The sequence below is a fragment of the Carassius auratus genome, chromosome 2 (genome assembly GCF_003368295.1).
Source record: "Carassius auratus strain Wakin chromosome 2, ASM336829v1, whole genome shotgun sequence".
Classification (NCBI taxonomy): domain Eukaryota; kingdom Metazoa; phylum Chordata; class Actinopteri; order Cypriniformes; family Cyprinidae; genus Carassius; species Carassius auratus.
In genome coordinates this window covers 19,843,188-19,870,536 of record NC_039244.1, presented here as the reverse complement: position 1 = coordinate 19,870,536, position 27,349 = coordinate 19,843,188, and the positions used below count along the sequence as shown (strand labels likewise).

At 35.5% G+C, this 27,349-nt stretch overlaps 1 protein-coding gene across 5 annotated transcripts; it reads left to right on the top strand.

The window, feature by feature from the left end:
* The first annotated feature begins 776 nt into the window (after positions 1-776).
* On the top strand, positions 777-27,349 carry LOC113119167 (unconventional myosin-IXb-like). Of its 5 annotated transcripts, XM_026288445.1 has the most exons (42): positions 777-879; positions 1,089-1,150; positions 3,227-4,123; positions 9,349-9,443; positions 9,719-9,781; positions 9,902-10,001; positions 10,299-10,399; positions 11,209-11,332; positions 11,874-11,963; positions 12,174-12,290; positions 12,440-12,574; positions 12,665-12,786; positions 13,213-13,354; positions 13,440-13,635; positions 13,725-13,800; positions 13,938-14,030; positions 14,245-14,352; positions 14,545-14,578; positions 15,168-15,290; positions 15,518-15,598; positions 15,699-15,809; positions 16,545-16,667; positions 16,753-16,902; positions 17,428-17,552; positions 17,638-18,114; positions 18,379-18,439; positions 20,978-21,057; positions 21,241-21,332; positions 21,517-21,701; positions 21,882-21,989; positions 22,106-22,276; positions 22,665-22,706; positions 22,804-22,915; positions 23,002-23,075; positions 23,253-23,442; positions 24,089-24,217; positions 24,314-24,419; positions 24,501-24,632; positions 24,869-24,992; positions 25,536-25,633; positions 25,757-25,884; positions 26,118-27,349. In XM_026288445.1, the coding sequence occupies exons 3-42, from the start codon at positions 3,287-3,289 to the stop codon at positions 26,378-26,380; spliced, it is 5,718 nt and encodes a 1,905-aa protein (XP_026144230.1). In that variant the 5' UTR covers positions 777-879; positions 1,089-1,150; positions 3,227-3,286; the 3' UTR covers positions 26,381-27,349. The 5 variants fall into 5 exon arrangements, with proteins under 5 accessions (XP_026144230.1, XP_026144220.1, XP_026144237.1 ...); XM_026288435.1 differs by lacking the exons at positions 777-879; positions 1,089-1,150 and adding an exon at positions 2,179-2,327; XM_026288452.1 differs by lacking the exons at positions 777-879; positions 1,089-1,150 and adding an exon at positions 2,179-2,580 and having other exon boundaries at positions 3,286-4,123.

Sequence of the window (27,349 nt, the reverse complement as noted above, 5' to 3'; positions counted from 1 at the left end):
TGACAGATAGAGAGATTCATAGCAGGTAATTAGCATGGGATGGTAACTAGTTAAGTTGATGCACAGTAGTGGACAACAAAGGCAAGTAGCCTAGTATCTAACACATGAAGATTTAGTCACAAACCATATTGGAAAAAGCAGTCTTATACAAAGAACAGACACTGGGCTGTGGTCAGGGCTGGCCGGTAGAAGACCATTTTATCTTCCTCTTCCTCCTCCTTCGGGCATAGGTGAAGTAAAGCACTAAGGTTATAATCTGGGGTTGGCCCAGACTCTGGAGCTTGCTCATGGGTTGAAACAGATTCTGAAACTGGAATACACTTATAAATGATATGGGCTAGATCTAGCTGACTCAGAACTGAACTCTGGGGCTGGAATGGGTTTGTGATTCTGGGGCCAGAACTCAATGACTGATGTGGACTCTGGAGTAGGCTTCACTGTATCAGGTCCAGGAATTACATCCCCTGTAACTTCATTTTTTAGGAACTAGCATGAGAAAATAATTTCTTGAAACAGATTTAGAAATGACTCTTTCAGGAATAGATTTGGGATTTTTACTCACTAGAACGGATTCATGATTGTGTTGGTTGGGTATGGATTCTGGACACGAGCACCAAAGAGTAAAATTCATCTTCATGAATGTCCTGATGCACGATAGATGGATCCACAAGCTTTGCCACAAAGACTGTGCTGTTTAAGATATCCTTCCTCATCTGAGGGAAAACAGAAGCACTTGCTGTGATTATACTTTCACTTTCTTTTCTTTTACAGCCATTGCAGTTACACTAACAAGTAGAGTTGTATACAGTTTATTTTTGTTTTGTTTGCTGAGCTAGAAACTCTCAACAAAGTAATGGAGTCTCATGCATTTAGATGAAGGTAACATATTTATTTTGTTTTTTACATTTCAAAAAACATCATTTGGGGTTTCAAATGACCCTGAACAGCGCATAAGGGTTAATAATAATCAGAAAAATTGCATTATAGTTGTAATGATAATCTATGTTTGTATTGTTAATGAAAGTTTTTGTAGTGTACCGATAAAATCGAACTTCTCTAAATTTTCTCTCATTGAAATAACACAATAGTGAAGGACCCTTCCTGACCTTGCTGAAGGAAAGTGACTGGTGTTGTATGCTGCCGCCTGCTGGTGAGAATCAAACATGCATTGTGGAGTAACACTTGGGCATTAATGTGTACCTTTCCTGTTTCAGTCTCTTCTTAAATTTAAATATAATTTTCACGATCATAATCACAAACGTAACAATAACTTTTGATATAGGTACTGTATCTATGATGGGTACTCAAGTTTTTTACTTACAGGCAGTGCTCGAATTGAATCAAGTCCCCACCATAACACTTTTTTTTTTTTTTTTGGTGGGGTGGGGATTAGACTCACATTTGATCATGATATGCATAACTATATTCTATTTATTAAAAACAGGCTTATATAAAAGAACAGGCTTTTGTGTTGATTAAGAACAATCAGTCCAGTGTTGCATAATAAAGAGAGATAAAATAATATTCTTCTTTTAAATGGCTTACTCCAAGTAATTGTGGATTTACCAGTGGACTACATATAAGGCATATACATACAAGGCAATCTTTCTATTAATCACAGAATCCTGAAAAAAAAAAAATATATATATATATATATTACATTTCAACAATAATCAGAAATGATTCTTGAGCACCAAAACAACATAAACATAACATAAACATTAGAATTATTTCTAAAGGATCGTGTGACACTAAAGACAAATAAAAGCAATGATACTGAAAATTGTTTACTATTTTATCATTATTATTTTAAATTGTAATTTAATATATCATGATATTAATGTTTTTACTGTATTTTGGATCAAATCAAAGCAGGCTTGGTGAACAAAAATTACTTTTGAACAGTAGTGTACGTCCAACAGAATAATTCTAGGATTATTTACCAGTGAAGTATTTCTTATTTTCCGTAAAACAACTGGAAGATTGACACTTTGTGATAATAATGTTTGTTCCAAGAGACTTGTTTAAATGCAAGAATCTAGTTTATTACATATTAGACTAATAAAACTAGTTTATATATTATATATCTTTATCACATTATTTAGATATTTAAACTATAAATTGTGACAAGACCGCTGCAGTTTCCAGCCCCCCTTCACTTCAAGCACTGCTACAGGTGTTAACTGCGTGAGCGGTGAGCGCGCGACGACTGTAATGGCAGTTTGAATGCAGGCGAGGGCGGCTTGTCCTCAACACGGATCAGCTGCAGTTAAAACACTACAGTGTTAAGGAAGTAAGAAGCTGCCAGTGTCGTCAACATTCTGGAGGCGAGTTAGTATTCTTCCTTATTTCTCGTTGAACATTTCTCGGTGTCAGCCACTTATGCTTCTTACAGAATCGTAATTGTTTTACCTGTGCAGTATATGTCAGTATATGGTGGCCTGTTCGGCGGTAACGCAGGTGGACAGCTTTTATTAGTCAGCTGAGGCACTGGAAGTTTTGTTTGGAAAATACGGCAGGGGTTTTCCCAAGTTGGAAGTGACTCCGCTCTGGAGCACAAACTAGGGTGTTTTGAAACAGGTAACGTTAAATGTATTTGTATTTTTCAATGTAGTTAATTTTAATTGAGTTTATTATAAGATAACTATCGCCAGATTTTCTAAACTCTAAACAGAAAGTTTGTCAAGATTGTTAAAACGCGTCATGGCGTTTTCCTTCGTGTTTGTTGATTATTGGATGCGTTTTTATTATGCTGTTCATTTGTTTATACAATTAAATACATTTTTATGCTATGTTAGAATGGAATTTATATAATTATGTTTTTTCTAAATGTCAAAAATATTTTAAAACCAGAAATCTGTCTTTCTGTGTTCATATTGTGAACGTTTAGGGGAATATCATTCATGCTATATTTTAACGTTTTACATGTAATCACACAGTAAGAAAAGTCAACCTTACTGACAGTGAAAAAGAGTAAGTTATAGATAAATAGAAACGAACAGCAGAACTTGATCATTGAAAGTGAAAATGACTTAATTTTTATGACTTTATTTTTGTTTACATTTAAAAAATTTTTCTTATAAAATCTGTACAACCAGACACACAGTTTATGCTAATTTATAAACCGTTGCAGTTCCCAATTAGACAAGTGTGTACATGCATACATCGGTGGTCTGACTACTGTTTCTCACTTAAACTCACATTCTTTGTTCTCTTTTGTATCCAGATCTTTATCATGCTGTACTGTGCAGTGTGGTATGCTGATGCTTGTCTGTGTGTTTAAAGAATGAATCTCACGAACGGCAAGGCGACGAGCTACCAGGATGAAGCGGTCTACACTTTGCAAATTTACCCCAGGTTTGCCATCAAACCTGGGCAAGGCTGCATCCTCAGGGTCCCAAAAGAGGCAACGGCAACCACTGTCATCAAGACCGCTCTCGCCACACTTGACATGGACACATCCAAGCCTTACGTCCTCGTGGAGGTCCAGGAGTACGGCGGAGGGGAGCGGCTCCTTCAAGCCAGCGATCAGCCTGTTCAAAGGGTCCTTCTCTGGCCTAGAAAGGCCCAAGACAAGCACCCGCAAAGTGAAGGATACTTTTTCGCCCTTCAAGAGGGCAGCTATGATGGATCCATCCAGTATGATGTTATAACATCCGTCCAACAAGAAAAGGTAGCCGAGGGACTTGTGAATCAAAGTTTTGTCACGCAGCAGCCTCAGGAATATGATGATTTATGTAACCTCCCTGAGGTGACAGAAGAAAGCATCTTGGGAACCCTACGGCATCGCTTCCACAAGCAGAAGATCTACACATTCGCAAGTAACATTCTTATCACGGTCAACCCCTTCAAGTTTCTCCCCATCTACAATCCCAGATATGTCAAGATATATGAGAACCACACGCTGGGCAAGCTAGAACCTCATGTCTTTGCCATTGCTGATGCTGCCTTCCACACAATGCTGAACAAAAAGGTCAACCAGTGCATCGTCATCTCCGGTGAGAGTGGTTCTGGTAAAACGCAAAGCACCAACTTCCTTATCCATTGCCTGACTGCCCTCAGCCAGAAGGGCTATGATAGTGGAGTGGAGCGAACCATCCTTGGGGCAGGCCCTGTGCTTGAGGTAAGTTCTGCTGTGGGTTTGAGGTTCATCAGATTTCATTTTCTACTTTGAAGTCTGATTGTGCTCTAGTTGTAATAGGAAACCAAGAAAGGATGTAAAACAGCAAGTACTGTTGAGACCCTGATGTTTTACAATGATAATGTCTATTGGATGAATGGCATCTATAGCCTTGTTCGGGGTTCAGCAATAAATGTTGTTTCTTCATCTTAAATTATTTTATTTTAGCCCAAATGGTCCTGATTCCATGACAAGACCATTAAAATATCTTCTTGGACTACTTTGTCTTTCTAAAAATCAATTCACAGTTTTTTGTTTGTTTGTTTGTTTTTTTTCTCAACTTTTGTTTTTGTCATTTTATTATTTAATCTTGAATTTATTTATTTCAGTTAGTTGCCAAGCCAACATTTCTAATTTATTTATATTTTGAGTTTTTAACTTGATTGATTTTTCCATGTAAAATTTATTTTTTATTCTATTTCAATTACCATAAAAAAGATTACATTTTAGAAGTAACAATACTGGCCCAGTTTTAATGTAATCTTCATATAACAAAAAGAAGAAACATAAGAAGGTCTAGATCCAATTGATCCTTTTTCTTTTTATTTCTTTTCTTTTTTTGTATCTTGTCTGTAATTGTATTCTCAATTATTATTGGGTTGCTTGACTCATCTCCATTTCTTGGTGCAGTGATAAAGAGTCCCTTTTTAGGACGGAAATGATGACCTCTGTGCAGGATGTGGCTTTCACTATCATAGTATTTAGCACACTCTTAGATCTTCAAGTTGAGAACTATTAACAGTCCAAGACAGCTATGAAAAATGTGATACCGTCGATGCAATACTGTACTGTGAAAAGAGATTCTCCTCTTCTCCTAGGGGAAAATGGGACTCCTAACAGACCTCCTCCTCCTTTTACACTATAAATGGATGCTACAGATCATGAGACTCACTGGATCACAGTTTAGGGGTTTCAACACACTCTGATATTTTTAGGTGCTTCCATTTTGAATACTCAAAACAATGAGATAAATGATTAGTTCACAACACTCTTAGGAGTTTTTCCATTGTTAATACAATCTATTCATTACCAATATGGTATATATATCCCTGAACAGTCAGTTTCCTTTACATTTTCTCTTCAAGATTTAGGTTGAAGTGTTACTAATGTGCCACTGAAGTTCTCTTGAGGAAATAACTCATAATTCATTGGGTTTCCTTACTGTGGTGAAGTTCCACCCCCTCAAGCAGAGCTGTCAGTCACCGTTTGTCACTGTTTGTCATGCACTACCCTACTGGGATTCTCAATCTGATTCTAAACAGGTTGAGCAAGTTCTCTGTTTTTTGTAAAAGCTTTCTTTTGAATTTTATCAGCAAGTCCCAGCCCCTCTCAATTCTTCAGCATTGTATATAAAGAAAATAAATGGCAAAGAGGAACAAGCAGCTTGTGTTATGCCTTGCTAGTTTAAAATAGACTTTTTAGTGAGTGATGGTCAAAAAATAAAAAATAGGTTATGTTTTGAGTAGTTGTGTGTCATGGGTAGAAGAAGGGATTGGTAAAAGTTTATCATTATACACCTGAGGCTGTGTGACTGTTAATATTTGATTTGTATTTTAATAAATAGATTAAGTAATTGTTGGATGTCATGTGACTTAGTAAATGATAAATAAAACATGCATCTGAAATGGATGATTGAAGTCTTCTTGTTCCTAGATTAAGTACTTGGTAACACTTTACAATAAGGTTCCATTTGTTAATATTAGTTAACTACATAAATTAACATGATCTAACATTGGAAAATACTTCTAAAGTATTTATTAATCTTAGTTCATTCAATATTTACTAATGCATTACTAAAATGAAAAGTTGTTTCTGATCATATTATTTAATAGACTTTAATAAACAGTTATGTGAACAAAGATTAATAAGTTCCGTAACAAGTGCCTAGATCATTGTTAGTAAAAAAATTTTTTAATGTGATTAAGTAATGTTAACTAACAGAACCTTATTGTAAAGTTTGTTACCCAGTATTTAATTTGGGATCAAGAGGACACTACTGTTCAAAAGTATGGGATCAGTAAGATTTTTTTTTTTTTGCAAGAAATTAATACTTTTATTCAGCAAGTATGTATTAAAATGAAAAAAAGTCAAGACATTTTTTTGACAATGAACAAGAAAAGCATGTATTTCAAATAAATGCTGTTCTTCTGAACTTTCTATTCATCCAAGAATCATAAAAATATAAACACATATAAATATGCACAAACTTGGGACAGTTTGCTCTGATACTTATTCGTACAAATAAGCATTGCTTCATATTACTGAGTTCTATGTTTTCATCCTTTGGCTTTGTTTAATTAAAAGCACCTCTTCCTGTATCCCATTTCACTGTTTCATAATAGAGACCTTTGTGCATTGCGTTCACTTGCACTCCTCACCACAATATGCATATTGTTTGTCTGGTAGTGTTATTTTCACACAGTGCTGTTTATCTATTATGCATCAGCTGAGAGTCACCAACACTGTGATAATTGTGTTTTATGTTTCGGTTCATACAGCTTGGCCTTTAAGCAGATATTGAAATTATACAGCTTTCCTCACCTAAAGAGTTTTTTTTTATTAGATATTTAGGTGTTCATAATCAAAAACTGTAAATGCTATGAAATTAGCCTGGTTTTAAAAACATAGTCCTGTTTACTGGAACAATTGGAGTTATATTAAATAATGTCCAAGGCTAATCCATGATTTACAATAGGAGTGGATGGTAGGCAAAAATGTATATCCATTATAAAAGAAGTCCACATGGCTCCAGTGGGTAAATAAAGACCTTCTGAAATGAACCGATGTGTTTGTGTTAGAAAAATATCCATATTTTAAACCTTTATAAACTGTTATCTCTAGCTTGCGCATTCACGAGAGAGTGGCGTCCCAGTTTATGACGAAAGACTCAGGCACAATCTGGACTTTTATTATAATGGATGGGTGCAATTTTTTTTGGACTTCAAATTTTGGGCTACCATTCACTCCCATTATAATACATGGATTAGCCTGGACATTATTTAATATAACTCCACAGAATTTCATATACACCTAGGATGACTTGATGGTAAGAAAATAATTTTTTGGGTGAACTATCACTCTAAAGATTTGTTTTTAAACTTCAGCTGCAAGATTGGACTATGGACATGATAAATAATGTCTAAAATCAAGTAACTTATTGAAGAGATTTTTAAATGACTTAAGATTTATGTTTGATATATCCCTTGCAGTTAAGGAGGAACCAAAACCAGATGTACTGTAGGAATTAGAATATCATAGAGACTCCCAAACACAATAGCAACTGCTTAAAAAAATATGCCAAAATCCTATTTTTTCTGAAAATGTAAAGAATCCAGTTACTGTTGAAAATATATGGAACACGTTTTTGAGAAAAAAAAAATGGTTGCAAAGAACTGGGTCATGTCAAGTCTTGAGAATAAAATTTGTTGCACTTACACTGAATTTTACTCCTACTTTTACTGGACATTGGTGTTGAGAGTTTCATTTAATAGTCATTAAAGGTGCATCTGAGGAGTGTGCTTGTGAGTTGTGACCTTTTACTTCTCTTGTGTGAAAGGGACAAGAGAGAGCTCTGTGGGAAGCACACCTAGCAGTAGGGCTGGGATAAACGATTATTTTTTAAACGAGTAATCTAGTGATAATTTTTTTCCATGCATTGATTAATCTAACGATTCATTTTTTCAGACCGATTCGATTTTGATTATCTCCCCATTAATTGACTACAAACAATTTATACATGTTGATTTACATATCTGAATGAAAAAAACATGAATTCCTTAACATTGCAATATGTTTATTGCTCTTAAAATTACAAAATAAAAGACTGACTAAGAATGCATTACTTTGCACTTGTATAGAGATAGCATTCAAGAAAACCTTGAAGCCTTGAAAACACATAGCTTACTGAAAAAAGCTTACTGAAAACATAGGGTTCTTCTAGCTTACTGAAAAAAGTTCTTCTTTCAGATGAAAATAACAACAACTTGATGTCTAGCATTCAATAAAAAAGGTCACCCAAAATACTTGTTTAGAGCATTAGAGCAATTGAAAGAATACAGTAACCAATGTAAAAAAGATCAATGCAGAAAAACCCCTGGATTGGTTATATAACGTTGGACAGAATGTTGATCCGGCCATCGCGTATATTCAGCGCACATAAGGTAAACGTTTTGCAAACGTTTTTTAGAGAAATGAAAATCGATGACCACGACGCATTGTCCCAGCCCTACTAGCAGCTGTAGAAGTTGTGTGAAGATGTACAGCGGTGTTAGGCCTGACCTCAGCCTCATTGTTGAGCATCTAACCATTAATTTTTCTGTTTTGTATGTGGAAGCACTGGGCGTTGGCTTTATCAGAATACCAGAACGAGTCGGCGTACACCAACATGTCGTGACATGCTCTTTCAGACCAGCTGATAAAAACTTAACAACTAACAGATGTAGCATTTCATTTTGCTTTCTTTCTATTCATGCGTTTCCTCAGTATTTATTTTCCTTTGAGCATGTAAGTGGAACAGGGAAACCGAATGTTTATCATAAGACTTATATTGAAGTAATTTTGAGTACTTTTATGTTTTTTGTCAATTTTGAAGCTTGATGGCCCCTACCATTTGTTTTTAATGTATCAAAAACAGTGCTTAAGAGATTCCTCAAAACATTTTCATTTGTGTGTCAGTGAGGGTCATGTGAGTTTTAAATGACATGTTGACTAAAGAATGACATTTTAAATTTCTTTTATGGTGAACTCTTGCTTTTAACTGGTATAGGAGGAAGCATTTTAGCATTGTGTAAAATTACATGTATATAAGCATTAATCACATCAAACAAATCAAACTGGAAAACAACGATCAAAAATAGAAGTGTTAATTTGTTTGTGATGCTTGTGGGTGAGATAAAAGTAGTTTTTTTTTTCTTATCTATGACAAGCTACGTGCTATGGTTTGAGCATCTAATAATAGTAATATTCTAATGTCAGAAATGGTTTCAGATCCAGTTTCTCTGTTTGACAAGTTTTAAAGGCTAGTTGAACTGATTAAGTTAGGCCACCATCTTTGCCTCAACACAAGACCTGTCTGTCAACATTCATGAAAATCGCATCAGTCTGAAATATTCTTCTGTCATCTTAAAACAATTTGCTTATCTGATGCATTCCTTTTCGGGGTTTCTCAGGCCTTTGGAAATGCCAAAACAGCATACAACAACAACTCAAGCCGCTTTGGGAAATTCATTCAAGTGAATTATCTGGAGAGCGGCGTTGTGAGAGGGTGAGTCATCCGTGTACTTCTGCCCACAGCTTCTTATCAGTTCCATAAGTGATTTTCTGAACTTGGTGCTAATGTATTTTATCTTTATAAGGATGTTTATTTAGGAATATTATGTACCGGTAATACTAATAATTAATGTTCATATCCACCATACAACATTTGTTGATCTCATTCCCCTGCTTTTCAAAATGTTTTCAGAAAAAAACAAACCTAAATTGCATGCCACTGATCTGAATTGATCTAAAATTCCTTATACTGTTTGCTCAATGTTTTAGGGCTGTTGTTGAGAAATACTTACTGGAGAAATGCCGTCTTGTGTCCAGAGAAAAAACTGAAAGGTAAAAAAAATGGAAAACAATTCTCTTTATCCATTTTACATTTTAATTGAATGTGTTGGAGATGTGAAAAATGTATCACATTGACATACATTCCCTGTTTGTTTGTTATCTGACTTTCAGGAATTACCATGTTTTTTACTACCTTTTGATTGGAGCCTCAGAAGAAGAGAAAGATGAGTTCAAGCTTCTGCGTCCTGAAGAATACCACTACCTCAAAGAAGTAACTCTCAGAACAGCCATCATTTAGAATTAGTTTTCCCTAATAAAGCCGTTTTAGTTTCATTTAGTGTTCATGATGCTCTCGATTGTCTTTTGAGCAATTGTGAGATGAAACGGAGGGCAACTGAAGAATTCTTCTTAAGCTTGTCTTTTTTTTTTGTCCTGATAAGACATTGTAATAATCAAATTCTTTTAAGACTATGAAGACTACTCTATATTTCTTATTTGTATAGCAATTTATTAATACTTACTGTATGTCAACAGTTCCATTAATTCTTCACTCTTCTGCCCCTCACAGGAAATCCCAATTTTAGAGGATCAAGCAGAAATGAAGCATGAATTCAGGAGACTTCATCAGGCCATGGAGATGGTTGGTTTTCTGCCTCCGACCAAGAAGCTGTAAGTGAGAAGTAAAATAAATATTCTGATAGTGATGAAGGATTGTCTCGGAGGTTAAATTATAATGTTTATAATGAACACAAACCTTATTTTTGGATTATGCTTTATCTGTAATATTTATTTTGCTCTGTTAAAAACATTACATTTACATTGAACTGTACTTTTAACAATTACCCATAAATGGTGTGTATATATATATATATATATATATATATATATATATATATATATATATATATATATATATGTATGTGTGTGTGTGTGTGTGTGTGTGTGTGTGTGTATGTGTGTATGTATGGGTGAAATTCTGTACTTGTCACGGCGGGGGAAAATATATCAAGCCTTTTTAATTTGCACTTAGCTCTTTTTTGCCATGACAACAGAATGCAATACTGCAATGTCAGACCTCACACATTTCAATCATTATGAGCTGTCTTCTAAGGAACAGCAGTGTTTAATGCAGTACTGCAACGTCAGTGTCACCTGACACATTTAAATCATTATGAGCTGTCTTCCAATGAACAGCAATGTTTCCTTATGCAAATGTGCCGGTTATATAAATCTGTTAATTAATAATTATTTATACAGTGTTAGAAATATAATTATTTGACAAAACAGGAACTTTTTAAATGATTCAAGATCTATTCCCATGTGTCATTCGATTTGCATTGTTACCTTAAAAAGTACCAAGCATTCTATCGCAATGTTTTTTTGGACGTAATTCTTTAAGGCACCTTGCAAAGAAAGTCAATATTTTTGTAAATATAATGCATATTTATTGTAGTTCAATTATTGATGGTCTTTTTCAGGATATTCTCTGTGCTCTCTGCCATTCTATACCTGGGAAATGTGACGTATGAGACTAAAGTTGTTGGCGAGGGGCTTAAAGTTGGGCCAGAATGTGTTCTTTCTACTATCTCGGACCTTCTTAAGGTACCACTGGCCACTTTAGTGTTCAGTATAAATTCACTACAAGAGGTGGAACCTGCTACTTGGTGTCATTGTTTTTCTATTCATTGTGTTATACAGCACAGAAACGTAATAACATAATTCCTTTAAATAGTAATACTCCGCAATAACCCCACCCCAGTTCTTTGGAAATACTGTGCTGTGACATTAATTAATTTATTGGTTCACCACAACTACTTCATCATCACTAACCGAAACCCAAATATGCATGCACATTTCATATTCAAAACATTGAAGAATCAACAAAACCTTTGATGATTTTGATTTAAGAAACTGAATCATGATTTTTTTTAGCAGATCACTCTTAGCAGTTTTTTTTCTTTTATATTCTTTACAATTGGCTTTCAGATTTTCCAAGTGGAACCCCTTACCCATTTTGCACTTGAGTTATTAGGAATCGTCATTTAAAGGATTTCACAATCTGTGAAAATCTGTCAAATCAGGTGACAAATTGCTGTCACACTCGGTTTAAAAGCTTTTTTATGTCATTTCTGTTGAATTACAGGTTAAAGTGGAGCTGCTTGTGAAAGCACTGACTTCAAGAAAAGCAGTGACTGCTAATGACACACTGATCCTGCCTTATACCCACAGCGAGGTAAATTTGTCTTTTATGTGTAAGGTGGTACATATATTGCCATTTGTCTACTCTGTACCATCCATTTATTGACTAGTCATGTGTTAAATGCATATCTGTCATATTTTATGTGTGAAGTCAGCTGTTTGAAGAGGCCTGTCTAGCACCTATATTTGTCATTTCTGTACTTTTAAGAATCTGTTGACCTCATACTGAAACTGTTGTCTTCAGGCCATCACTGCCAGAGACTCTATGGCCAAATCTCTGTACAGTGCCCTGTTTGACTGGATTGTCCTGCGAATCAACCACGCTCTACTTAACCAGAGAGATTTGGAAGAGTCTGTCCCAGTATGGATCCTTAATTTAAACAATCACTGTATTGTTTGTTATATTTTATTTACATATATGCAATTTATTTGGAAGGACTTGACTTGATCTATTCAGCTGGTGGCAAACGGAAGGACATGGAATTTTATAAAATATTATCTTCCTCGCAGTGCTTATCTATCGGTGTCCTGGACCTATTTGGATTTGAAAATTTCAAGACGAACAGTTTCGAACAGTTCTGCATTAATTATGCCAATGAACAACTACAGTGTTACTGTAATCAGCGCATATTTAAACTTGAACAGGTGAGTTCTGATGACGAGTTTTTGTGATGTCGAATTTTGGTGGACAGGGAATTTCTACAGCATGCACCTCATGCTTGCATTGTGTTTTAGGAAGAGTACGTGGCAGAGGGAATCACATGGCACAATATTGACTACCCTGACAACATTGGCTGCATCAGTCTCTTCAGCGAGAAACCCACCGGGCTGTTTTATCTGCTGGATGAGGAGAGCAAGTGAGTTCAGTCCCATAAAGAATGGCTTTTTAGTACTACTGTTCTTTTAGTGGAAAGTGAGGTTGCTTAGATTCTACTGTGTTTTAATTCTTAAATATTTAGAATATACTTTGCAAAAAAAAAAAAAGACTAATAGAATATTAGTTCCCGGAATAAAAAAAGCTTTTTAAGATTATTTTTTTTCCCTGAACAAATACACAAAATATTCACATATATATGAAATATTGTTAAAACCATGTGCACACTGTGAAAAACCAATGAAAAAGGTTTATCATCTGCTAATCCACTACTTGAATTATATCTTGCAGATAATGTAGTATGGATAGTACAGAATGTGAATTGTTAAGCCTTCTCTCATAATTTCTTTTTTTTTTATGGGGTTTCTAGTAGTCCAGTAGTTAATATTCTGTGTTATTCCCTCTCTAGTTCTCCTCAAGCCACCGACAGCACTCTACTAGAGAAGTTTAAGCAGGAGCACCAGGAAAACCCATTCTTTGTGCAGACCCCAGTGCAGGAGCCAGCTTTTGTTATCTGGCATTTTGCTGGCAAGGTCAAATACCAGATAAAGGTAAAGGAAAAGACCCTGAAACTTTTTTTTTTTAAATTGTAGGAAAACAATACTAAACCGCCTTTGTGATGGTCCTGCCCTATAGGACTTCAGAGAGAAGAACGCCGACCACATGAGGCCGGACATTGTTTCATTGCTTCGAAGCAGTGAGTGCAGTTACCTGCGGCATCTGATCGGGGCTAATCCAGTGGCTGTGTTCAGGTGGGGTATCCTTAGGGCCACCATACGCACCCTGGCTGTCTTTAACAAGGCTGGACGAAGCTGGGCAGAAAAACATCCAGGTAACGTCTATGTGGTCTACTAACACATTTTACTTACAGCTTACATAAGTGGATTTCCATTGATTTTAACATGCTTGTTTCCATATCAGATCAGATCAGGCGCTACTCCAGGAACTCTCTTGGGAAAATGAAGAGTCCCAGCATTGTGGTAGATGGGCTAAAGAGGTAAATGGACTGGATTAATTCCTGTAAATGTGTGGCGTCTTGATGGAGCAGTGGATTTAAGGCAAATAACATTGTTTATTTTATATCTATACAACTGTCCATTTACCTGCTCAAAATGCATTTCGATCTCTACACAGTCCGGGCCCTTTGATTGACTTTTCTTTTGATCGGTCTGAAGAGGGTCCACTCGAAGTCTTTGAAGACATTTTTGCAACTTTTGAAAATAAGAAGTACGTTCACAGTCGCTCCAAAAGTCTTCATACCAGGCTTGTAATCTTCTACAGCTGATGATGATTTTTTTCCTGTGAATTAAGAGTCTAATGGTTTTTCTTCTTCACTGGATTCTTTGTGAAATGGGTGTTTGGACTGACTAATTTCTGCTGTATACTGTCTTTATTTGATCTCTTTTCTAAACATTTCTGATTTGGGGTTGGGATCAATCAGGGAATTGCATGCCAGAGTCCTCCATTACCTTAAGCAGTTTGGTGGTGAAGTTCCTCAAAAGTTGCGTCTATCCACAATTTCTGTGAGGAAGTCTCGTCTCTTCTCTCCGTGAGTGGGCCACATGTTCTGTGACCATCTGTCTGTGGCGACACCACTGCTCTCTGTTTCAGCTTGTGCTTATGTGTAATTTAATTTGAAAAAATCAACTGAAATATTCTGTCCTTTTCTCTCTCTCTCTCTCTCTCTTCAAAATCTTAATATTTTCAATCAAAATCTTAATTGTGTGTTACCACTATCTAGGAAGAACAGGCCAAACAAGCAGCTAATTCCTAAGGTAAATTCATTCATCAAAACTTGTTGTTGTAGTGGGTTTTGCTAAAGGATACTATTTTTAAACCGTACTGAAGGAGTGCCCATGTACGCTTGATACTTGTTGGCTGTCCAGCTTATGAATAACAACAAAAAAAAAGTTAGTTTACTATTCAAAGTCATACATTGTCACAATTTACTGTATATTTGTCTACAAAGCTAATGTCAAGTATTTCAAAAACACACACATAATTGTTGTTGAAAATGCAGCTTTGCCATTACAGAACAAAATAAACACAAATATATTAAAATAGAAAACAGTTATTTTAAACTGACTTTTTTTTTAAACATATTTCTGTCATATATATTTTTATATGAATATATGTTATAATACAAAATATATATGAAAAAATGTAGATGCCTTTGGATCACTAGATTTATGTGAATTATTTTAGAATTATGAGAAATAAATTTAGTTCAGGTATATCCAAAGTTGTACATGGGCGAGACTCACTTTGGAAAACGTAATAGAAAATTCATATTTTCTACTGTGCAATACATGTGTATTATTTTTCCTTGGTTTAAAATATGAGAGTGCTCTGTTTTCTGTACAGAATCTCATAGATTCACAATCTCTGAAGTTCATTATGGACCTGACACAGCACAATCGAGCGAACAGGTCTCTGCTCCATCTACACACCACGAAGAAACCTCCAAGCATCAGCGCTCAGTTCCAGGTTCAATATTATTATCTTAGTGTGGAAACCATAAGCTCCTTCATTATAGAGGGCTCATAGATCGGTTTGTTCCATCTCTGTAAAGCCTCTTTTATGGTGGTTGTAAATTAGATAAAAGGTTCAGAGCCCCTAAGCTGTGGGGAGGTCTTGATATGATTTGCAAAGGTTTAATGGATGCTGATGGACGAATCAATGAGTCACATGCTTTCATGTTTTAAACTGTCCAGGCATCACTAAGCAAGCTGTTGGAGACCCTGAGGAAGGCTGAACCGTTCTTTGTCCAATGTATCAGATCAAATGCTGATAAGGTATGGTGGAGAGCTATTGTACGTTTTGCGATTTACCAATTTTATTTATTGGGTCAAGGATCATTTTTTTTAATAAATATGTTGGTGAATGTGTTTACAGAAGGAAATGCACTTTGATGACGCTCTAGTCCTTCAGCAACTGAGGTACACAGGCATGCTACAGACGGTTCAGATGAGGAAGTCTGGGTATGGAGCCAAATTCACCTTCAAGGTAATGTATATGGACTGAAAACTGCTCAGCTGATATTGATATTTGCACTTTTTTTTTTTTAGGTTAATTTGCTTAATTAGTTTTCGTTGATTAATAACCCTGTTCACCAAAAAATGAACATTTGCTTTAATTTATTAAGGTCATCCTAGATATAGATGAGGTTGTTTTTTATCGGAAAATATTTGAATAAATGTATCGTTTCTCTTGCTCTGTCGAGAGAATGAGGAGTCTAAACAGCAAAAAGCTGTTTGTTTGTAATAAACAAATTCATAATTAAGATGTTTTTAACCTTAAAGTGTTGTTTCCGGCTAAAATGCAAGTCCTCTATCCATAATATTGCTTCCTCCAGTGAAAAAATCATATTGACTGAATTAGGAGAGAAATCTACACAGATTAAGCATCGTTTACAAATAAAAACAGTCCAAAACCATTCTAAACAAATATGTCGGTCGAAGTTTGATGTAAGAGGACAACAGGGAATGGATCCCAAACCATTTTGTAATTGGAGGAAGTGTTATTATGCAATATGGACATACATTTTGCTCCTAATATTGTGTCATTCTGAGGATCAATTGGTGAGCAAGTGATTTAATGCTAAATCTCTCCAAATCTGTTCCGATGAAGAAACAAACTCTTTTGAGTGAAATGTTCCATTAAAACTAGTTATTTGGAAATAATACATTTTGGAACCATGAATGCATAAATCAAGTGTCTTATTTAACAATGTCACTGCAGGAGTTTACAGATCAGTTCAGAGTGCTGCTGCCGAAGGAAATATCAACACCTCAACAGGACATCACCAACCTGCTGACCAAAATGGGCTTACCCAGCTCTAGTTTTCAGATTGGCCGAACCAAGGTATATTTCACTTACACTCTTCTCTTACACTCTTTTGTCATTCAGATACAACTTTCCATAATTGACCATCAAACTATGTGTACAGGTGTTCTTGAAAGAGTCAGAAAGACAAATCCTTCAGGAAGTCCGTCATAAAGAAGTGATGAGGAGCATCATCATCCTGCAGAGATGGTTTCGTGCCTGTTTGATGAGGAAACAGTATTTGCGCAGAAGGGAAGGAATTATAAGTATACAGGTACTATTTGTTTGGTTGACCAGGGGTTGTCTAGCAATAGTCAAGTAATATTCTAACCTTTAAATAAATATAATCATTAATATAACCGTCAAAAGTTGGGGTCAGTAAGATTTTTTTATTTTATTAATTAATACTTTATTTAGCAAGGACACATTAAACTGATCAAAAGTGTCACAAGATGTCCACTTTCCATTTCAGCTTTATTTTCATTAGTGAATCCTGGAAAAATGTATAATGGTTTGCACAAAACAATGAAACAGCACAGCTGTTTTAAGCACTGATCATTATAAAAAAAAAGATTTATTTCGCACCAAATCTGCATATTCGAATGATTTCTGATGTGTCATGTGATTCAGTTTTGCATCACAGGAATAAATTATATTTTACAAAAGAAAAGTGTAATTTTTAATTTAATTTAGTTTTAATTTTGAATTGTCATGAGGCTCAAACGGTTTGTGGACCTGGTTGGGAAACTCCAATAAATGAAAATGTTTCTGAGCAGATGTTTCCTCTCTCATCCCTCAGCGATCATGGCGTTATTTGCGGAAGACATACCGAAGCAGTGCAGCTACTGTGATCCAGACCGCATGGCGAAGGTCCAAGGAGAGAGCTGAATATCTGGAGAAGCGAGAAAAGCTCAAAGCACAAATGTAAGTCCAAGTTACCTTTGAGTGTTTTTTTTTTTTTTTTAAATTCTAGGTAAAACTATATTATTCATTTTGATCTTTCTTTCAGATCTCAGACAGAGCTGGGCCATTTGAACAAGACTGAGGAAAAAGACCCAAGTCAGCCAAAGCCACAGCCTCCACTGCCTGGTGAATCCCTCACAACTGAACAAAAGAAGACAGAAGAACTGAGCCCGCAGTCAAACACAGGGACCAAGCCTAAGGTTACAATACATCCTACTAGAATCACAAAGCAACTCATCATCAATGAGGACCAACCCATTCGAGATGATACAGGCAATATTGTCAATAAAGAAGGACAACCATCTCCTTCAGGCCTCCCTCGGCCTGTGTCGCTTCCACTGAACCTGGGCCAAAGTGGTTCTGCTGAAACTCAAAATAATGTACACCTACAACGTCACGACAGGACAACCAGGTTGAAGGAGATTCCTGAAAAACAGAATGAGAGGAGGAGGGACGTACCACACGTGGAGAACGTCAGTGGTGGGAGGCGAAGACTTCAAAGCCTGAGAAAATCGGGTATACGGTGAGAGTTTTGTTTTGGTCATTCTTTAAAGTAAAGATAAAAGCTTTTTTTTTAATTAGGTAATTCTCTGGAATGCTTCTTTCTGTTAGCAGTTATTTTTGTATAACCACTAATCTGTATATTTGACAGTTGTCCCGGAAAATATCATAAATGTTTTATGTCTAATAATTTATCTTTTCCCCGTGCCAAAGTTTTTCATGCAGTAATGACTGGCTGATTATTACATTATTCCTTATTTATATGTTACTATTTCATATATGATAGGAAATGTGGCGTTTCCCAGTCCCTGGATAATGTGTCCAGAATGAGTTCTTCAGAAAATGAGGTACTGTTTAAAAATTAATTTTGATCTGTCTGTTAAATCCAAAATGTTGTGAAAGCACCAAAACAAATTAGCAAAGTATACACTTGCATTCACAGTTTACACAAAAATATTGAGCAGCACAAAACTTTTCTTTATAATATGAAATGTTTCTTCAAATTGACATATCAGAATGATTTCTGAAGGATCATGTGACACTAAAGACTGGAGTAATAGCCGCTAAAATTAAGCTTTGCCAGTACAAGAATAAATTAAATAAATCTTCTATTTTAATACATTTTATTTTATGTTATAATAAATTGAACAACATCAAAGCAGGCACACCACAGCTCCAGAGATATGAATATTTAATTGTGTTCTCACCACAGATGACGTTTCGAGCTTAGACTCTTTTCATCAGACGCTTAAGCTCAAAAACATCACCTGTGGTGAGAACACAAATATTCACAATTATACATTATCTCTGGAGCTGTGGTGTGTTGTGCCTACTTTGATGTTTTGTTCTCATTTTACTCTTAGACTGTTTTATGTTATAATAATATCAAATAATTGTAGCCATGGTGAGTGTAAGAGATCCTTCCAAAAACATTTAAAAAATCTTACAAACTGCAAACCTCTAAACGTATGCAAGTGTGCAGCAAAGATGCTGTACTGATTAGTTCACAGTGTTTATGCATAACTGGATCAGCAGGTACAGGTGACGTTTTTTTGTTATCCTCATCTAAACCGGTTGACGTATTATAGGTTATGGTTCACAACCAAAAGAATTTCATACACGGGCACCGGCAAGCACACTAGTTCAGTATCCGCATTGGACATGGAGACTGTGGTAAAAGACTGCAACAGCTAACATACCATGACAATAAGCGTTAGTTGAGTGTAGAAAATTTCAAAGACTTCTCTTTGGGAACCAGGCTGATCCTGTTCTTGGATGTTTCTGACTGGAAGTCGGTTTTGTTTCTGACCTTTTTTGTTTCAGTTGACACAGTACACACACTGAGGCTCCTGCTAGGTGTGCTAATTAGTGATTATAGTAAATAAATGTAAGAAGAATAATGTTGTGGTTGCTTAGTTGACTCTATTTTTGACTCTATATACCTAAAACTGGCCAATGCTTTTGATGTTTGTATGGCTTCAACAATTGGCATCTTTATAGAAGTGATTTAATCATATTTTATAGTACTGATTGGGTCTTAAATAATATTACATACTAGATTATTTTAATCATGATCATGTTCTATTTTATATTCATTTATATTCTTCCTCAACTTCCTCAACTCCCACCTCAACATAAATTATATAGCCCATAGCAAAAAAGGTCAACATGGATCTTGGAATGCAGTGTGGGAGGTTGGTGGTGGCACTAATTTAAAGAAATAAACCCAGTCTATTTGCATTATCAGGGAATATTATGGTTAGAAAACCTTTTTTGCTAAACTGTTGTTTTACATCCGCTTGAATGTGATCTTGCTTTATCCTGAACTGTCTGTATGTATGTATGATGGGACAATGGGTGTACCATTACGTTGGGGACTCGGGGGACGTGTCCCCTCCACTTTTAATATCACGGAAACTCGTCTCCCGCACTTTTTCAGTCAAGTGTGTTTGCTTGGAGGTTTTCAAGAGCTGGTCTGGTGTGAATAAATATAGATGTAAACTCAAAGATACAGGATAGTCTGTGCATGAGCTAATATTTTATTCGGACCCAGGAAGCCAGATGAACATCACGGAGTGTTAAACATTCATGCAGTGTGTGTTTCATTCATACTCGAAGCCAGAGTGCGTTCTTGCGCAGAAAGTCATACCAGGTAATTCCTAATATGGACAAAAGCCTCCAGCTATCACTGTATGAAAACAGTTGTTTGTAGTATAAAACAAATCATTATTATTTGTTATTGTCCAGCAGTTATAGATTTCTAAGAAATTTGAGAAAAAAATTAAGTTGCCTATACACTACCAGTCAAAAGTTTTGAAACTGTAAGATTGTTAATGTTTTTTAAAGAAGTCTCTTCTGTTCGCCAAGCCTGCATTTATTTGATCCAAAGTACAGCAAAACAGAAAAATTGTGAAATATGTTTACTAGCCTATTTAAAATAATTATTTTCTATTTGAATATATTTTAAAATGTAATTTAAATCTTTTGTAAAATTATGTCTTTATCATCAATTTAAAGAAACCTTGCTAAATAAAATTATTCATTTCTGTTATTTATTTTCCAAAAAATAAAAATGATACTAACTTTTTTTTTTAATGATATAGTGTATAATGTTGTAAAAGCTTTTTATTTCTCATAAATGCTGATCTTTGGATCCTTCTATTCATCAAAGAAATTACTCATTTGTTTTAAATATTGATAATCAGCAAATCATCATATTAGTATGACTTATTGAATAGAATGAATTAGGGACTAGGGGTAACAAAGGGATGTATACTATAAAAACTCATTGTTATGTGTAGTTTTGATTGGAGTGATTGTCAGGCATTCAGGGCTTGGTGGATGATCATTTTCAGTAAGTCTCTAAACATGCTTTGGTCTTTCAGATCCAGTCACCTGATACTGATGGGTACAAGAGTATCACAAGGAGGACAAGTGAAGGAGCACCAACCGTCACACCAGAAAGGTGATCGGTGCTTTTCCATCGGCATATAACTTTGCTGAACCTTGCTGTTCTAGCCTTTACTTGAAATATCACAGCTGATTTGTTTTTTGTTTTGTTTTTTTATTATCGGTTTTAAACATTTTATAATACATGTAAGTGTGTTGTTGCTTGCATTTTACTTCATTTTCTGTTTATATCCTGCAGAGGGGGATTCCTAAAGTTTTTTAAAAGGCGCCTGACACCCCAGGATGGGAATGTAACTATGGCGAAGACACTGGCAGAAAAAGTGGAACTAGGTTGAATTATTCATCAAGACCCACTTAATTCATTCAGAAATATTTAAATTAATAATTTATTGTATTTATTAAATAAATACATGCACATAAAAATGTATGAAGTAGACCAGTTGTAAGTACTTATTCCAGTTGCAATGACTTCCCTCTTTTTCTCTCATTTATCTCGGTCTCTTCGGGCCAAAAGACGGTGGCTCTCACTCCAATTCTCCACGTATCAAGCACTCTGCCACTTATCCTGGATCCCGTCACAAATCCACCATTAAAATCAGCCGAGCTACTCGTGTCCAGGAGAAGTGGAATGCTTCGCTGGACAGAGAGATCACTAACAGTAATGAACTTCGCCTATTGGATGAGTTCTTGGGAAATCAGGTTTGTGTTGATATTTATTCTTCATCAGCATTCTGAAAGGTATTTAGATTTTTGGATTTGACACTTTAGTTGTTATAAATGTTTCCTTTAGCTCCTGATAGTCCTGATCCTGATAGTTTGTTGTTGGTAATCACTTTGTACTTTTAAATACTTCATCTGATGCTATGGTTTTGAATCCAGATGAACGATCTAAGCACCCGCTCAAAGGAACTCTCAGAAACCGAGAAAATCTTCTTTTTAGCCACCACACAGTTCAGAGACACCATCAAATCCATGTACTCTATATCAGTAAGTTGATCTGCACTCATCTATAATCTTACTCCCATCATAGTTTCAGAAATGCAGTAGATAAGTTAAGTTTTTTTGGAAAGTGTTTGAAATGATCTGTTTCCTGTGCCCAAAAGAATCCCAATATCGGCTATAAGGACCTGATGTCAGGTTACCAGATGAAGGTATCCAGTTTTGCAGGGCGAGAGAAAGCATCTGAGGTGCCGCTGGTGGTAAATCTTTTTCAGTCAGTTCTGGATGGATTTATCAGGGGAGAGCTCAAGCGACTGGAGACAGAGCCTTGTAAGGTAACTTTATAAGTTGTAAATATTGCCACAGAAGCTTAGCTTTGCTCAAAAATATTTATGAGAAGGTAAGTAATCACCAGATCCTCAAAGAATCTAGGCCTGTAGAATTCCGTAACGACTGTACATTTGCACAGAAACACAATTCCCAGTTGAATCCAATTTTGCTAATTCTATAATGCTTATGAAAACGTTTCTTATACTTACCAAGGCTACAATTATTTAATCAAAAAGAGAGTAAAACCGTTAAGAAATATTGTTTTTGTAGAACCTCTTACAAAATAAATGTTTTGTAACTTTATAAATGTATTTGCTCTTTTATTAATCTGACCCAAACTAGTTATCATTTTGCCTTGAATTTAGCTTATGTTTACCTCTGTCTAATTTGCAGGTTAAGGAGAGGAATAGAAGAAATTCTAAAAGAGATAAATGTGTAAGTTATTTTCCTGAAATAGAAGCACATTAATATTTGTAATAAAGGATGTGAATATTAATGCACCTCTTCCAAAACCTTTTGTTTTGTCTGTAAGCCTGATAGCCCACTGGGTCACTTATTTAGCACATACCAGGTGACTATTATGCAATCATGTGACCAGTGTAGCTCATACATATGGGGAATGGAAAAGGCCTTCATATGCAGCTGTAAGTATCCACCATCCTTTTCTTTAAACACTAATAATTGAGAAGGATTCAGTGGTACCTCATTTATGCTGTGTTTTCTGTTTCAGCTTGTAAAATGGTCTGTCATAAGAAGTGTCTGAGAAAGATAACTGTAAATTGCACGGGTCACTGTGACAGGAAGGTGAGCACTGTTGTCCTTACTTTACGTAGTATAACTCCATAGCATATACCCAGTGACATTTTTGTCATCATCCTCGCTAACATGTTAGTGTACATAATGACAGAAGTTAAATTTCTATTTGTAATAAAAGATGTGTTGGATCATATAGTTATAGTTTGTATGTTTCCATTTATTTAGAAAGAGGGTGAGCAGACACTCCACTTTGGTGTATCTCTCTGTGCCTTGGTGCACACGGCTGAATCGGTCCCCTTTGTCATGGAGAAGATGCTGGTACATGTCGAAATGAACGGACTGTACACAGAGGGCATCTACCGCAAGTCTGGCTCAGTCTGCCGAGCCAAAGAGCTTCGCCACATTCTAGAGAAAGGTGATGGTGTGATTAGATTTAGATTGCTCTTTAACACCTCATTATCAGAAATTAGAGGGTACTTCCTTCAAGTAATTTTTTTTAAATGGAATGGTTCACTCAGAAAATTTAATTTACTGAATATTGACTCCGATGTAGATGATTTTGTTTCTCTATTGGAATAGATTTTGAGAAATGGATCATTACATCGCTTAAATGGATGGATCCTCTGCAGTGAATGGTGAAGAGTCCAAACAGCTGATAATACAATTAATACTAATACAGTCAATCAATAAACATCTTGTGAAATGAAAAGCTACATGTTTGTAAGAAACAAATCCGTCATTGAGATGTATTTTAACTTCAGACTTGTGCTTCTGGGTAAAATATTAGCCTTCTATCCATATTGCTTTGTTCAGTGAAAAATTCACCTTGTCTGATATAGGAGAGAAATATGCATAGATCAAGCACCTGAAAAAAATGCAGAGGATCCATTGAGGAGCAAGTGATTTAATGCTAAATTTCTCAAAATCCATTCCAATTTTCAGAAGATAATTATTTATGAGTGAATTGTTCCTTGATAAGTTTAACAACCTTTGTCATGTGCTTACTTCACTTGAAAATCGCTGCTGGTCTTTCATGCATTAAAAGTTTTTAATCTCTCCAGATCCACAGGCCGTCACTCTTGACAATTACCCCATCCACACAATCACCGGCTTGGTCAAACTGTGGTTACGGGAGCTACCTGAACCACTTATTACATACAACCTCTACAGTGACTTCATGTATGCTGCAGGTAGGGTTTTGGCCACATGTAATTTTGGGTGTGAAGGCTAAACATTTATCCCACATATGTTAGAAAGAATCACACATTTAAATTTTTCTCCTCCAGATCTCCCAGAAGCATCTGAGCGGTTGCGTGCTATCTACCGAAAGTTGGATGAACTACCTCCCTCAAACTTCTCTACTCTTGAAAGGCTTATTTTTCATCTTGTGAAGTAAGGAACCATTGCATATGACTAAGGTGAATATTAGAAATCCTGTGCATTGCCTAATGCGTAATTTCTTTTTATATTTAGAGTGGCAAAAGAGGAAGCTCACAATAGAATGTCGGCTAACGCTCTGGCTATCGTGTTTGCACCCTGCATTCTACGCTGCCCAGATTCTTCTGACCCTCTTCTCAGTATGAAAGATCTAAACAAGACCACTCTGTGAGAATCATTTTGGTTTATTTGTGTTCATTTATGACTAGATTGTTTGCCTGGTTTGACATGGTGCTAATGGTTGATATTAAAATAGTAAAAGGTACAATACAAAATTCATCAATTGTGTAAGCAGCCAAATTGTTAATTGTAATGAACAGTTAATTGTTAATTGGCCAACATTTTGCAAACATACTATGACAACATCGCCTCATATGAAACTTATGGTTAACATTTATGTGCAGCTTTGTGGAAATTCTGATTAATGAGCAAACAAGGTGCTATAATCAGAAAATGAAAGAAATTCAGCAGTTGGAAAATGCGGAAGCTATGGCCATTAAACAGCTCAAACTCAGAAGGCAGAACACGGTAAGAAAAACTTAACATACTACAGTAGATAAATATAAACTACCATTTAATAAATAAATAAATGAAATTAGTGCTTTTAATCAGCAAGTAGGCATTAAATATATCAACAATGACAGCAAAGACATTTATAAGGAAAGAATATTTTTGTTTCAAATAAATGGTGGTATTTTGAACTTTGTCACTGTTAAACCTTAGTTTAGATGTCAGGGATCAAATCTTCTAGTGGAAAGATGATACTTATTATTCTGATTGTGTGATTCTTAATGAATCTGAAATATTGTGTTAATTATTTTAGTATTTGGTAGCCATTTTATAAAAGCAGTAAACCTAAATGGCAATGCTATTCTGAATACCATCATAGCTGTAGACACCCAACCACACACTGTGGCTAACTATTCATAGTGTAACAAAGCCTCATGTACGTTATCTGTTAAATGTATGTGCAATTTTTAGTCTAATATTTTGCCACTTTGGTATAACAGCTTGCAGAGTGCACCTCATGGCTCTCATCTTACATCATCTCATGATTTCATTTTCCATTAGATATTTGAGCGGCCCAAATTAGATTCAGATGTCGCCTCGAAGGAGAGCGAAATCGAAAAGAACCTGCTTGAAAGAATCAGGTCCATTAAGAAGGAAAAGTGAGTTGAGAAATGAATGTTTAACATGACATTTTTTTTGTTCTTGCTCCTGGGAAAATAATTGAGAGTTATTAGTACATACTTCTATTGTTCCATTCAAAACCTATTCTGTTTGTGGTTTAGGAACGATTTGGCCTTTAGACTACCTGAGTTTGAACAGGATAGCTCAGACGCTGAGAACATGGACTCCGAATCATTAATCAGCTCTGAGAGTCTACAAGAAGACCATTTTGTGAGTTTGGACACGGAAGGTCAGTACTGAGGTACAGGACATTTTAATAACATTATGTTTGGACGTCCCCGCACGCTCTTTGATAAAGAAGGCTTGGATTTGGTGCTTTTGTGGTGAGCCAGTTGTTGAGCTTGAGTTATTTAACCTGCTGTTCCTCTAACCATGGGTTTGCACTGCTGCTTTTACAGAAATTTTACAAGTTTGTGTTAATATATTTAGTCCTCAGTGGCTAATCCATAGCATCTCTTTCAGCAAACACTGCCTTGAACAGCTCCAAGCCAGAGAAACCTTCTAAACCTTCTGATTCAACACAGGATCCTAAAACAGAGACCAAACAGCCTGCTGAAGAGTTGAACCAAAACCTCTCTGTCTCATGCCAAGGTGGAGTCCAGCCCAAGTTTGTTACCCAAAGCCAAGACGTCCCAGAATCCCTCTCCGCCTCCTTTTCTGCAGGTAATCAGGGCAAGAGATGTCTTTCAGACCAAGACATTCCTTTTATAGATGAGGATGTTTGACAATAAATTACACCAAAAATAAAAATGTTTCTTTCCTGCAACGGATCAAGCAACAGTCGATATCCCATTTCTGACCATATCAACTCTCATATGTTTTGAGGAATAAATCAAACACTTGGTTCATGCATGCTGTCTTAAACCATGTTGTACTGTTGTGTTTGTAGATTACATTTGTAAATGTACAAAACTTGGGTATATTTAAAATAACTTTAAAGCCATAATTAATTTGTGTTATGTTTTGCTAAGATTATTTAAACATTCCTTATATTCTTGGCAACACTTTGGTAGGTTCAAATATTTTATTAACCGCTACTTTTTTAATATTATTGATAATTAATTTTTGTCTAAAGCAACTTTTTGTGTAGATTATATTTGAGTGGTCTGGGCCTCTATTATTGTTTTTTTTTTTTTCTTAGGCACATTAGAGGAGTCATTATTCTCACAACCAAGAATTGTTCTCTTAATGCATTATTATATTCATTGTTTTCTGTGAAATTACTGTAAGTGGTGTATGTCGTGCTTCATATGTGAATATTTTTATATTGTTAAAACTTTTTATTTGAAGATTTGAAAATGTTTTTGCATGCATTTTTAATGTGCACTGTTGAAGTTGCAGCAAGATTTTTTTTTTTAATGCAGTTATCCATGGCAGATTCTAAGATGCTTTCTCGTCAGCAGTCAAATTACATTTGTTTTAAGAATAAATCTGTAGAAAAATGTTCATCATGAAGGCAGATGTTTTATATTGTAAGGATAGTATGGATATATTCTGCTCTAGTGAGGAGAAATGGTAAAAACAGGTCTTAAAATTGATAAGCCAATGCTGCATATTGAAAACTAGAATGAATTAGAACACACATTTTGTTTTAGAAATCTTAATACATCTAATAATTTTATGTTATGGGAATTGAAATCAAATTACTTGAATTCCGCTCTTGGTATTGAAGACATAAAGTTCCTGCAAAATCA

Coding starts and splice junctions, on each gene's coding strand:
- LOC113119167 (XM_026288445.1), top strand. CDS start 3,287: ATGAATCTCACGAACGGCAAGGCGACGAGCTACCAGGATGAAGCGGTC. Junction 17,553..17,637: donor GAAAAGCTCAAAGCACAAAT/GTAAGTCCAAGT, acceptor TCTTTCTTTCAG/ATCTCAGACAGAGCTGGGCC. Junction 21,990..22,105: donor AATCCATGTACTCTATATCA/GTAAGTTGATCT, acceptor TGTGCCCAAAAG/AATCCCAATATCGGCTATAA.